At 41.8% G+C, this 13939-nt stretch overlaps 1 protein-coding gene across 2 annotated transcripts in view; it reads left to right on the top strand.

Annotated features, from left to right (window-relative positions):
- The window catches only part of MID2 (midline 2), a 101561-nt gene that overhangs the window by 57469 nt on the left and 30153 nt on the right, over window positions 1-13939 (top strand). For both annotated transcript variants that reach the window (XM_043973641.1, XM_043973640.1), the window contains exons 4-5: window positions 5021-5128; window positions 7679-7827. In XM_043973641.1, coding sequence (XP_043829576.1) covers window positions 5021-5128; window positions 7679-7827 — 257 coding nt within the window. The remainder of the gene's footprint in view (window positions 1-5020; window positions 5129-7678; window positions 7828-13939) is intronic.

Raw genomic sequence — 13939 nt, 5'->3', positions numbered from 1 at the left:
TTCATCATCATACAATATTGCTGTTCTGGTTCTGTTCACTTCACTTTGCATCAGTTCATATAATTCTTTCCAGTTTTTTTTCTGGCCCATTTCTTTAGCAGCATTCCCATGCGATGTCTATACTTCTAATACAAAGTATGAGATACATATGTAAATGAGAAAAAATGAGATAACATGTAAAGAGCTTTGCAAACCTTTAAGTGCTACATAAATGCTAGCAAGCATTATTATTATCCAATTTCCAGCATTTCATATATGATAGATCATGGTTGTACCCCCTTCTAAGCATCACCCCCTTTGTGTTTTTCCCATTGTTTTAACTATATTTGTACACTTTAAAGATTGAGAAGTAATAGACTGTGATTTAAAAGACCTGGGTCCAAATCCCCATTCTGTCAGTTCCTATCTGAGTGGCCTTCAACTAAGTCACTTTACCTCTCTTAACCTCAGTTTTCCCAACTATAAAATGGGAGTGACAATACTGGCAGTAACTACCTTTTGAAAAGCACATTTTAAACCATTAAAATTATATTGAGATGTGGCTTATAATAATGAGAAGAAAATGTTCTAGTGTTCACTCCTACTAGTGAGAGGTATCAGCCTGTGGACAATAAGGGTAATTACATGTTATAGAAACACTGGGAACTAATTGAACTCTGATCCATTTTCTTGACACTATAAATCAGCACACAATTGCAAAAATACTAATTGCATACCCCCAGCATCAATACATAAACCCAGTTATAAACAGCTGCAGCCACATCATTATAAATATTTACAAATAGGCTCCAGACTTTTGACTTAAGAATTTTGACTCAAGGATCTTACAAGTCTCATCTAATATTCTGCTTGTCTATTTCTGCTGTTAATTGGTTACTTCCCCCATGTGAGCCCACCACTCTAACAAGTGTTTACTTAAGAAGGTACCTGGCACACAGTAAGCACTTAATAAATGCTTCTTAAATAAAAGCACTTAAAATGCTTAATAAATAATTGTCTCCCCAAAGTTCCCTAAACATTGGAACCTCTGCAGCTTTGAGCACTGGATTCACCCTGCCCACAATGCTTCTTTCTTCCTTCCTTCCTTTCTGCTTATCGAAATTCTGTAACTCATTCAAGATTCTGCTCCAGTTGTCTCTCCTCCATGAATCACGAAGCCATCCATAGAATGGTAAAGCTGAAAAAGATTACAGGGAGAGCTTGGTACAACTTCCTCATTTTATAGATTAGCAAATGAAAGCCTGGAGGAAGAAGTGACTTCTGCAAGGCTACATATTGATTTGTGACAGAGGACAAAATCAATGGGGTCAGGATGAGAAGGGAAAACTGGCGATTGGAGGGACCAACCCCCGAAGCTTTGAAGCTTCATACCAAATTTCTGTGTTGTTCCAGGTATGTAGGGAGTTAACACAAATATGTAAGACCAAAAGCCATTCCTTGAAAGATGTGATCAAAGGATATAAACAAACATTTTTCAGAAGAATTGACAACTATCAACTCTAGGAAATCATGCTCTAAATCACTAATAATAAAAGAAATGGAAATCAAAACAACTCTGAGGTTTTATACCCAGCAAATGGACAAAGATGATAATGACGGAACTAGTCAATGTTAGAGGGCCCTTGGGAAGATAAGGCACACTGATGTACTATTGGTAGAGCTGTGGATTGGTTCAACCATTTTGGAAAATAATTTAGAATGACAAGTAATGGGGAAAATAGACTGAAGTATCTAATTCCTCTGACCTAAAGATCCCACTTTGGGGCACATTTCCCAAAGAGATCAAAGGCAAAAGAAAGATCCCACGTTTGCCAAAATAATCACAGTAGTCCCTTCTATGGTAGCAAAGAACTTGAAACAAAATAGATGTTGATGTAGATGTAGATGTCCATCGATTTAATGACTTAAAAAAATTGTGGTACATGAATGTAATAGAATTTTATCATCCTGTAAGAAACAATGAAAGAAAGTAATATAGAGAAGCATGGAAAAGCTTATATGAACTGACACAAAGTAAAAAGAACCAGAAAAACATTATACATAGTGACTACAGTAATATAAATGAAAGCAACACTGGCACAAAGCCAAATCCAGTGTTGTAAGGACCAATCTTGACCCTGGAGCAGAGATGAGAAAGTGGATTTCAGTGCAGAGGTGGAGGATTCTGGGTATGGAATGTTTCACATATTGTCAGATAGAGTTGCCTGTAAAAATTACATAGTAGAACTAGATAGAACAGTGGTGCTCCAAGTGGCAGATGGGATTCTGGTCCTGCTCAGAACTAGGAGATCCATCCTTCATCAGGAAGCAAAAACTTTGGTTATGGACAATTGAATTTAAGTTGTTTGTGGGTTATCTAGGAGCATCTTCTTGGCTAATGGGCAATTGTAGATCCTCTTCCTCACTTCTTCCCCAGTGAGAATGGAAATGGAGAGTGATCAAGAATTAAAGTGTGAAGTTCTGGGGGCTGCTAGGTGGCCCTGGATTCAGGAGGACCTGAGTTCAAATCTGGCCTCAGACACTTGACACTTACTAGCTGTGTGACCTTGAGCAAATCACTTAACCCTCATTGCCCAGCAAAAAAAAAAAAAAAAGTATGATGTTCTGCTCTATCCCTCAGGGGCTAAATCATAGCAGGAAACATAATGTCAAGGACATTTACTGGCAGGGCAAGGATTGGAATGTGGGTCTAGCCTAAGCAAAGTGTAAACAACCACAAAGGAGATGATTGTGATGAGAGAGGGGGGAGTCGATAAAGAGAGTCAATGAACTTCACCTGGAACATGCTCACCTGAGCAAAGGCACACCGCAGTGTAGTAAGTCGAATGATACAACACAGAATACGATGTGGAAGAGACCTTCCATAAGTCTTGTCCGGCCTCCTCATGATGTAGTTCGAGCAAAACTGAGGGCCAGAGAAGCACAGCTAACTGAACAAAGAAAGGAAAACAAGAAATTTGGGGAGATGAAAGGAAACAGGACCCAGTGAGGGACACACTGTCAGGGGTGGTTGGGTTTTTTTTGCGGGGCAATGGGGGTTAAGTGACTTGCCCAGGGTCACACAGCTAGTAAGTGTCAAGTGTCTGAGGCCGGATTTGAACTCAGGTCCTCCTGAATCCAGGGCCAATGCTTTATCCACTGCACCATGTAGCCTCCCCCAGGGGCGAGGTTTTTAAAAGGGGATAGAGAAATCAGAATCCACATGATCCTAGGTCTAGAAGGGACTTCAAAGGCCTTCTAGCCCAGCCCCCTCATTTTAGAGATGAGGAACTAAGGAAGAGGGAGGGAGGGAGGTTAAGTGACTAACCCAAGGTCACACAGGTAGTATCAGAGGTGGCATTTGAACCCTGGTCCTCTGACTCTTGGCATTGATATGCTATCCTTTTCAAAGTCTGAGAAAGAACTGAGGATTAAAATTCAGGTTAGCACTGCCTACTAGAGGAAATGCTGCTCCCCAAAAATGGATATTCATGTAAGCCTTTGACTTTTGAGTCTCTGCCCTTTGGAATGTAGATTTGATCCCTGGAGTGGTCATACTTACCAGTGGAACTACCCTGCATGCTACTAAGTGGAACAGGATCTCCTCAGCCTTTTCCCCTTCTCCCTTCCTTTCCACACCCTCCCTGGATTCTTGGAATATTCTTCTGAAACTCCTACTTCATTAGCCTGAGAACCTGCTATTACCCCCTCCCAGAGACTTTATGCCACACTGTATACTTAACAACAGAGGTGAGAGGGAAGCATTATGGTACAGTGGAAAGAGCACTGGAGTTGGAGGTCCTGGATTCAAATCCCACCTTTGAGTCTCACTGCCTTGTGCCCTTGGGCCAATCACTTCCCCTCCTTGGGTCCCAGTTGCCTCTGTTGTAAAATGGAGGAGTTGGACTAGGTACCCACTGAGATCCCTTACAGTTCTAGATTTATGATGCTATGATTGATCCTAAATCACTTAGCCTCCCTGGGCTCCTACTTCTTCATCTGTCAAAGAGGTTGAACTAGAGTCTCTGAGCCCCCTTCCACTTCTATGATCTTACGTGTTACTTTGGCAACACACTTGATGTTCTCAGCCTCAGTTCCCTCTTTTCTAAAAAGAGGGGGATTGAGGGGGGCAGCTAGGTGGTGCAGTGGATAAAGCACCAGCCCTGGATTCAGGAGCACCTGGAAGGGTGCTCTGAAGAAATACCCCCTCCCTTAAGATTTGCCAGAGTGGTATAATGTCTAGTCTCAGAAACCTATATGAATATTTTCCAGCTCCCTTGAGGGCCAAAAATACAGAGTTGGAGAAAAAGACCAGAGAAAAGACCAGGTAGAATAGGATTGGGCTGAGCACCTTTCTACCTGGGTTCCTGCTCCCCTACTGGCTTGTAGCCTACAAATTTCTCATATTATTCCCATGCCCTGCCTCTATTCTATATGCTCCCTCCCCTTTGTTGTGCTAAAGAAAGTAGAAAATGAAAGATGGTTCCTTCTTGCTACTTCCCCCTGCCCATCCCCTTGACCGATGACTCTGGGATTGGGACATTTATTACAGGGGGCAGCTAGGTGGCACAGTGGATAAAGCACTGGCCCTAGATTCAGGAGGACCTGAGTTCAAATCTGGCCTTTGACACGTACCAGCTGTGTGATCTTGGGCAAGTCATTGCCCCACAAAAAAGTAGGGGGGAATAAAAAGGAAAGATTATTACATCCAAACCCTGATATATCCAAATGAGGGTCCTCCTTCTGCAATATGACTTTACCTAGAAAAGGCTAGATTAACGGGAGTTGGCCATGGGAAATAGCATCTCCACATTTCATCCATCCCTCTACCCAGCCATTCATGACCCACCATGACCTAAAAGTGATGTTCAAAATGCTTTGAACTCATTAATGCCCATATCTCTAACCCTTCCTCAAGGAGCAGACCTCAGAAGGAAAGAAGTACGTGCCTAGCCATCAATGCAAATTGTTCAGAGACAGCGGGGTTTCTAATGCTAGCTCCGTGTGTTTCACAGTGTAATATCATGGACTTTCTTGGCAGGTGAATACTGCAATGCATGAGGCCAAGCTCATGGAAGAGTGTGATGAACTGATGGAGATCATCCAGCAGAGGAAGCAGGCGATTGCAGTCAAAATAAAAGAGACCAAGGTGAAAGATGGCATTTCATTGAGTTGGCAGGATGCCAACCTTCCAAATGTCATTTGCTATAAGTAATAGGTGATGGGTTGTAGGGGTTGGGGCTCAAAATAGCAGTTTTTTATATGATGCCATGCCCCCAGTGGATACTTGAGCCTAGAATATATGTTCTCCACCTGTTTGTAAGGCACAGGATTCCCATAAATTGGAGAATAAGTTCTGAACCGATGACTATACTCAAATTTAATTGGCTCACAGATTCTAGAATAGGGGCAAAGGATGAAAGGGAGTGGGAGAATTTGCCAGCTGGGATGGCCAAGAACATATTAACAGCACCAACCAAATCTGCATTCTTCTTTGTTGATGTAAACATAAAAGTACTATAGAAATTCAAGTCAGTATAATTTTCTTGTTCTCATTTTTTTTTTCAATGGTTGAGTGGATAGCATTGCTGGACTTGGAGTCAGGCAGACCTTGGATTCAAATCCTGCCTCTGACACATACCACAGAAAGGCCACTTTACCTCTTTGTAAAATGGCTCCTTACAGGGGCAGCTAGGTGGCGCAGTGGATAGAGCACCGGCCCTGGAGTCAGGAGGACCTGAGTTCAAATATGGCCTCAGACACTTAACACTTACTAGCTGTGTGACCCTGGGCAAGTCACTTAACCCCAATTGTCCCGCAAAAAAAAAAATGGCTCTTTACAGCCATAAATCCAGAATTCTATGAAATAGTCTTGGGACAAGTCACTATCCCAATAATCTTTGAGATGTACTATTCTACAGACTGTTGCAATAATAATTATTATTAACAACAGCCTGGGAGTCTGATGATAGAGTTTTGCTGCCATATTGGGAAGATGTGGGCTTTCTCCACAAGTTGTAGGCAACCAGGCCCCCCAGTTCAATTAGACAGGCATGTATTGAGCTTCTCCTGTGAGCCTAGCACAGTGAAGTGCATTATGGGACATAGGAGAGAAATTTATTACATAGTCTCTGCTCTCAAGGAGAGAAAAGACTAAACCACAGGAAGCTAGAAAACAATGTAAGACAGCAACTAATAAAGTGTTTAATTAAATATAACCAAATGCTAAACTGTTTAATCCAGCTAGTAAGAAATAGTGATTTTGTGATAGGGAGCTCCCAGATGAAGACATTCTCTATGACTACAGGTCAGAACCTTCTCTGTAACTTATGTACTCAGAGAACTTCTGAGGGTCCTCGTAGCTTAATTGGCTTGTCCCATTGTCACACAGGCAGTATGTCTGAGGCAAGAAAATCAGGAAGTAAAGGTAGAACTATAAATTGGTTGGCTAAGGCTTTGTGCTGGGCCTGGGAAGGACCTTTGGATTGGCGGGAAAGAGTAAAGGAGATCATTCTCAGCAGGGGAAACAGCACAAGCAAAGGTGAAGGGGTGGGAACTAGGATGATGTATATAGGGAACAAGAGACTAGCCTAAACCTAATGAAGGTGCCACTTGAGATGCAATGAATGATTATGTTGGCTAGGTGAGGTAAAGACTAATTATAAAGAGCTGTGAAGGAAAGTTGTGGAGTTTGGACTTGATCCAGTAGGCAGTGAGGAGCCATTGTGAATCCTTGAGCAAGAGAATTACACAATGCTCTAAAGCAATGTTTCAGGAAGTGTAACTTTTATAGCCTGTCTGAAAGACACTTCCATCAGGAAGCTATGTTCAGGTTCTGGGCATGATGGTAAGAGGGCCTGAATTAAACTCATGGTGGTAATAATAGAAAGAAAAGAGGGGCAGCTAGGTGGCACAGTGGATAAAGCACTGGCCCTGGACTCAGGGGGACCTGAGTTCAAATCCAGCCACACACTTCACACTTACTAGCTGTGTGACCCTGGGCAAGTCACTTAACCCTCATTGCCCTGCAAAAAAAATTTAAAAAAATAAAAGGGGGGAGATAGATATGAGAGACATAAAGATGGAGAGAGGGGAGTCCAAAGTGATTTCCAGGTGTTTAGCCTGGATAATGAAAATAATGGTACTGATACATTATGAATATGTCAAGATGGGGCCAATGTTTTGAGACTGAGTCTATGTGATTTTATTTTTCTCAGTCTGACAATAAAAATAGAGGTGATTCTGTGCTCATACTATGCATACAGTGAGAAAAGCCATGCACTAATGAAATGTTCATTATTGACATAAGATGGCTCTGTGCCATAAGGAGTGACTCTAACTCTTACAGGCACTAAAGCTACTCAAAACACAGATATATGAACAAATAGAAATTATATATATATATGTATATATATATATACACATATATACATATGTATATATATATGTACTCACATAAAGGAGTAAATAGGTGAGAATGCATGGCAGGTTGATGGGAGAAGCAGGGAGAAGATGGGAGAAGCTGAGAGAAGGGGGCAAGTAGATGATGGAAAAATGAAAGAAATAGAAACAGTGAGTAGTCAACAGTTTGGTCCCAGGAGATAGATTTTGGGGATTCCCCAGAGATTATGTTTCATTTGGGTTATTTAAAATGGAGAGCATTGTGTTTTCCCTTTTTCACTTGACTCATTTTTTGAAGGTGATGAAGCTGAGGAAGTTGGCACAGCAAGTTGCCAATTGCCGCCAATGTCTAGAACGCTCAACAGTCCTCATCAACCAAGCAGAGCGCATCCTGAAAGAAAATGACCAGGCACGATTCCTACAAACTGCAAAAAGCGTCGTGGAGAGGTGGGGTCTCTATGGTTCTCTTGAAGCAGATGTCTGGCCTTATGAAAAGAGGCCAGTTTGTAAGCTGTTTATCCCATTCAGACATGTCTGTTAGCAGCTGCCACCTGGGCATTTCACCAAATCCACTGAGAGCAAGTAACAGTGCCGTTCCTTGTTCCCAGTTGCTTGTAACTATACAAGTAACAGTGCTTTTCCTTGTTCCCAGTGGTGAGCCCTGTGAGTCATTGGAGGCCTCTCATCCAACACCATCTGCCATTCCTCTGCTCTCCAGCCCAGCATGAGTCTACTTCCACCAGCTACTTACCACCATAGCTCCCCGATGCTGGTCTGAGACTGGAGCTCTCTGAGCTGGTGCTGGAATAGGGGCAGGGGAAACAGTTGGTTTTGACTTTATCTAACTATATGCCTTCTCCTTACCTTGATTTCAGTAATTCCCATAATCATCCTTTCTAATGGCACACGGTCCATTTACTTAGAGTAGCATGACAGAGAACAATGGCTGTGTGTCTTGAGGGATAGCTCCTTACTAACCCTGACTTTGGGCATGTCAGTCCTCTCTGGCCTTTACTTCCCTCATCTGTTAAACAAAAATGACGGTATTTACATTTTCTGCTTCACAGAGGCACTGTGAAACACTGGAGAAATATGAGCAATGATTCTAGTGCCCAAGAGCAAAAAGACCAAAGCAATTTGTCCAATGATAAGTTGGTGGCAAAGTCGGGAGAAATCATGAGATGATTTTCTAACTTAGCCACAGAATTAAGGAGGACAGTTATCTTCTTATTCACCAAATATTGCATGGAAGACAACTGGACTAGATAACTGAGTCATAGTCTTTGATTTCAGCCTTTTATCCTGGCATTAGCTCATACCCAGAACTAATGCCTAGAACTACTTAGGAGGGGCAGCTAGGTGGTGCAGTGGATAAAGCACTGGCCCTGGATTCAGGAGGACCTGAGTTCAAATCCCGCCTCACACACTTGACACTTATTAGTTGTGTGACCCTCGGCAAGTCACTTAACCCTCATTGACCTGCAAAAAAAAGAACTACTTAGAGGACCAGTCCCAGGAAACTGAGCCCTGCAGTGTTTGTGTTTGTCTCTGTGGAACATGGGATAGGGGTATGATTGTGTGAACCTCTCCACTTTACCAGAATTAATGCAGTGGCATCTGAACTATTCTGTTTACAATTTCTTGCCACTTCGAATCAATCAACTCAGCAAGCATTTCTTAAGTGCCTCTTATGTGCCACCCATTGCCCAAGTTATGACGAGATAAACAGCACCTTTCCTGCCCTCGGGATATTTATGTCCTGGGAGGGGGTGTATGTGATGGGGATGTGGCAGCAATGCTCATGATAGTGTGATAGCAATGGTGGTGCTGATGTAGCCATGATGGTGATGGTAATGTGGTAGTGATAATGGTACCAATGACATATAGTGATGGTGAAGTGGTAGTCAAGCCATTGATGGATGTGCTAATGTAACAGTGATAATAGTTTGGATGTAACAGTGATAGCATTGCTTGTAGTGATAGGATAGCAACAGTAAGGTTGCTATGACAGAGGTGGTGGTGTTCCCATTGACAGTGATGCTGATGTTGGAGTAACAGTAGGGCTGACATTGTAGTTTTGGTCCTTCTGAGTTATTTAAAATGGCAGTGGATGGGGCAGCTAGGTGGCACAGTGGATAGAGCACCGGCCCTGGAGTCAGGAGGACCTGAGTTCAAATCCGGCCTCAGACACTTAACACTTACTAGCTGTGTGACCCTGGGCAAGTCACTTAACCCCAATTGCCTTACTAAAACAAAACAAAACAAAACAAAAAAACATAAAATGGCAGTGGTGATGTAGTAGTCATGGTAGCAGTGACAGTAGCGATGGTGGTTCTGATGTCAAATTGATGTTGTTCCTCTTGATAGAATTATGATAATGGTAGTGATGTGACAGAAATGGTGGTCCTAATATAATAGTGATGTCGGTGGTGATGTGATGGTGATGATGGGACTTTAACTATGGCACTATTGATAGCATTATGATGGTGGTAATGATGGAAACATTGATAGCATGGTGGTGGTGGTAATGGTGGTAGAGATAGATAGCATTAGTATAGTGGTCATGATATCACAGTGATGCTGGTGCCTGTGTAACCATTTTTGTGGTGGTGTCATGACAGTGATGGTGCAGTCGCCACTAGCTGCCAGTGTCCTCATCAACCAAGCTGAGCAATTCCTGAAAGAAGATGGCCAGACACGATTCCTACAATCTGCAAAAAAACCTCATGGAGAGGTGGGGTCTCTATGGTTCTCTTGAAGCAGATGTCTGATCTTATGAAAAGAGGCCAGTTTGTAAGCTGTTTGATCCCATTCAGACATATCTCTTAACAGCTGCCACCTGGGCATTTCACCAAATCCACTGAGAGCAAGTAACAGTGCCGTCCCTTGTTCCCAGTTGCTTGTAACCATACAAGTAACAGTGCTGTTCCTTGTTCCCAGTGGTGAGCCCTGTGAGTCATTGGAGACCTCTTGTCCAATTCCATCTGCCATTCCCCTGCTCTCCAGTCCAAGGGAACTGAAGAACCCTACAGTGTTTATGTTTGTCTCTGTGGAACATGGTGTCAGGATTCAAGTTTGTGCACCTCTCCTGCTCCTTGTCCTGCTACACTAGCATCCTAACTGTTCTCTCTGTCCCATCTTCCTCCATTTCAAATAAATTGATTCAGCAAGCATTTATCAAGCACTTTTTATGTGCCAGGCACTGTGCTAGGTATAAAAAAACAAAACAAAAACTCTCAGGTGCAGCTAGGTGGCACTGCAGTGGATAAAGCACTGGCCCTGGATTAAGAAGGACCTCAGTCCAAATCTGGCCTCAGACATTTGACACTTACTAGCTGTGTGACCCTGGGCAAGTCACTTAACCCTCATTGCCCCACCAAAACAAAACAAAACAAATAAAAAAACTCTCCCTGCCCTCATGGAGCTTGTATTTTATTGGTAGAAAATACAGATACAGATAAGTTAATACAAAACATATAACTAATGAAATTAGCTTTTGGAATGGGGAAGGTACAAACATCTGGGGAGCTCAGTAATACCTTATATTAGAGGTGGTGCTTGAGCTAAGCCTTAAGTGAAGTTGTCGATTCAAAAGGTGGAGGTAAAAATGAAATATATTCCAGGTGCAGATCATGAAAATATGGACATGAGAGAAGGAATGCCAAATATGATAGACAGCAGTAACTCATGGATCAACAAGATGGAAGACTAGACACTTTCTCCAATCTTTACAGCCCCTTAAATCTTTCAAAAATAGTAATTATGTGCAAGAGATAAAGAAATTTCAGCTGTCCACATGGTCTAAGACATCAAGAATCCTAACTAGGTATCAACCAGATGAATTCATAGAAGTACAGGCTAATCTCTGCTTACTTAGCACTTTCTGCCCCCCCCCCCAATCCTGCCCATCAGTCACTACACTCTGGCAGGATTATACACAACTCCACCCTGGTCCATCTCCATCTCCTTGTCACAGTGGCTTTTCTTTTCTCTCCCCAGGCTTCACATGGCAACCCCCTTTCCCTACCCTCTCAATTAAGGACCTTTCTTAAATCTTTACTAAGAAAATTAAAGCCATTTGCCTTTAGCTCTTCTCCCTTCATATTCTTCTCACATCCTTCTGATGTTATCTCCCACTATGTCCTCCTTTACTTTAGTCTCTCACAAAGAGGCAGTCTTTCTCCTTACCATGATCACCTTATATGTTCCCTCAATCCCATTCCCCGAAGCAGATTGCCCCTATTATTATGTCTCCTTCTCCCTAACAATGTGTTCCATCCCTGCTACCTACACACACAGCAAAGTTTCCTTTATCCTTAAAACATCCTCACTCAATATGTCCATCCCCACTCATTATCATCCAATATTTCTACTCCTTTTCTCAGGCAAATTACTTGAAAAAACCATCTACATCCAATGCCTCTACTTCCTCTCCTTCCACTCTCTTCTAAATGTTTTGTAATCTGGCTTTTCACCTCATCACGCAACTGAAGCTATTCTCTCCAAAGTTACCTATGATCTTTCCATTGCCTAATCTAATGGCTTCTTCTCTGTCTACATCCATTGGGACCTTTCTGCTGAATTTAACATTGCTGATAGCTCTCTTATTTTGAATATTCTCTTTTGTCTGAGTTTTTATAACACTGCCTTCTTGGTTCTACTCTCTATTATCTACTCTTCCTCAGTATCCTTTGCTGATTCATAATCTGTATCACAACACCTAACTATAGGTATACCTCTGAGGCTCTGTCCTTGGTCCTCTGTTCTTTTCTCTTAACATTCTCTAACTTGGTAACTTTATCAAATTCCATCATTATCTATATTCAGGTCACACACATGTACATATATAAATGTTACATATGTATGTGTGTATATATATACACAAATATATGTATATATTTATTTATACATATTAATAATAATAAAAGCTAACATTTATATAGTGCTTACTATGTGCCAAATACTGTGTTAAATGCTTGACAGTTATCTTATTTGATCCTCAAAACCCTAGGAGGTAGGTACTATCATTATCCCCATTTTACAGATGAGGAAACTGAGGCAGACAGAGGTGAAGTGACTTGTTACCAATTAGACATTTCAAATTGTATATATCATAGACATCTCAAAATCACCATACCCAGAACATAGTTCAGTATCTCTCCACTAAACCTTTTCCTCTTCCAGACTTCCTTATTTCTCTCGGTGACTTTTCTGTCTTTCTATTCAACCTAGTTTACCTCATCATCCTTGACTTCTCACTGTGCCTTATCCAACATATTCAAAAGGTTGCCAAATCTTATCATTTCTATTTCGCTATTATCTCTCCTCTAAATCCCCTTCTCTCCAGTCACATAGCTACCTCCCTAATTCAAGCCTTCATGCCTGGTCTATCACAATAGTCTTATGGTTGGTTGGCCTTATGTCTGCATCAAGATTCTCCCTTCTCCATCTTCCACATAGATGCCATTTTAATATTCTGAAAGTCCAGGTTTTACCACCTTTCTCTCTGTCTCTGTCTCTCTCTCTCACACACACATGCACACACTCAGAAAGCTCTGGTGACTCTAGGACCAAACAAAAATATCTCTATTTGGCATTTGGGCAGTTAGGTAGCACTGCAGTGAATAGAGCACTGGGCTTGGAATCAGAAATACTCATCTTCATGAGTTTAAATCTGGCCTCAGACACTTACTAGCTGGGTGACCATGGGCAATTCACTTCACCTTGTTTGACTCAGTTTCCTTATCTGTAAGATGAGCTGGTGAAGGAAATAGCAAACCACTCCAGTATCTTTGCTAGGAAAACCCCAAATGGAGTCACAAAGAATAGGCCATGATCAAAATGACCAATCAACACTTGACATTTAACTATTAAAAACCTGCCCCCTTCCTATTTACCTAACCTTTTAAAAATAATAAACCTTTTTCTTTCAAGTTTTGAGTTCCAAATTCTATTCCTCCTTCCCTCCCTCCCCCCTCCTCCCTGAGGCAGTAAGCAATCAGATATAGGTTATACATGTGCAATTATGTAAAACATGACCATATTAGTCATTTTGTATAAGAAAACTTGAATAAAACTAAAAAAAATGAGAGTGAAAAATAGCATGCTTCAATTTGTGTACAATCAATATCAGTTCTTTCTTTGGAGTATGCTTCATCATGAGTCCTTTGGGATTGTCTTGGATCATTATGTTGTTGAGAATAGTTAAGTCATTCACAGTTCTTTTTTTGTGTGTGAGGCAATTGGGTTAAGTGACTTGTCCAGGGTCACACAGCTAGTAAGTGTTAAGTGTCTGAGGCTGGATTTGAACTCAGGTCCTCCTGAATCCAGGGCTGGGGCTCTATCCACTGTGCCACCTAGCTGCCCCAGTCATTCACAGTTCTTCATCAGCTACCTAACCTTTGAACACATTGCTCCTCTCCACATTTCTTATAGTCTAGCTATACTTGCCCTCTTGCTGTTCCCTTACACATAGTACACTATACCCATGCCTTTGCACAAGCTGCCTCCAATTCCAGAAATACTCTCCCTCCTCAATTCATTTTTTTGAATCTTTGGT

Source organism: Dromiciops gliroides, chromosome X (assembly GCF_019393635.1).
Source record: "Dromiciops gliroides isolate mDroGli1 chromosome X, mDroGli1.pri, whole genome shotgun sequence".
Classification (NCBI taxonomy): Eukaryota; Metazoa; Chordata; class Mammalia; order Microbiotheria; family Microbiotheriidae; genus Dromiciops; species Dromiciops gliroides.
Note: the sequence above shows the minus strand (reverse complement) of the source record. Positions and strands in the feature narration are given on the sequence as shown.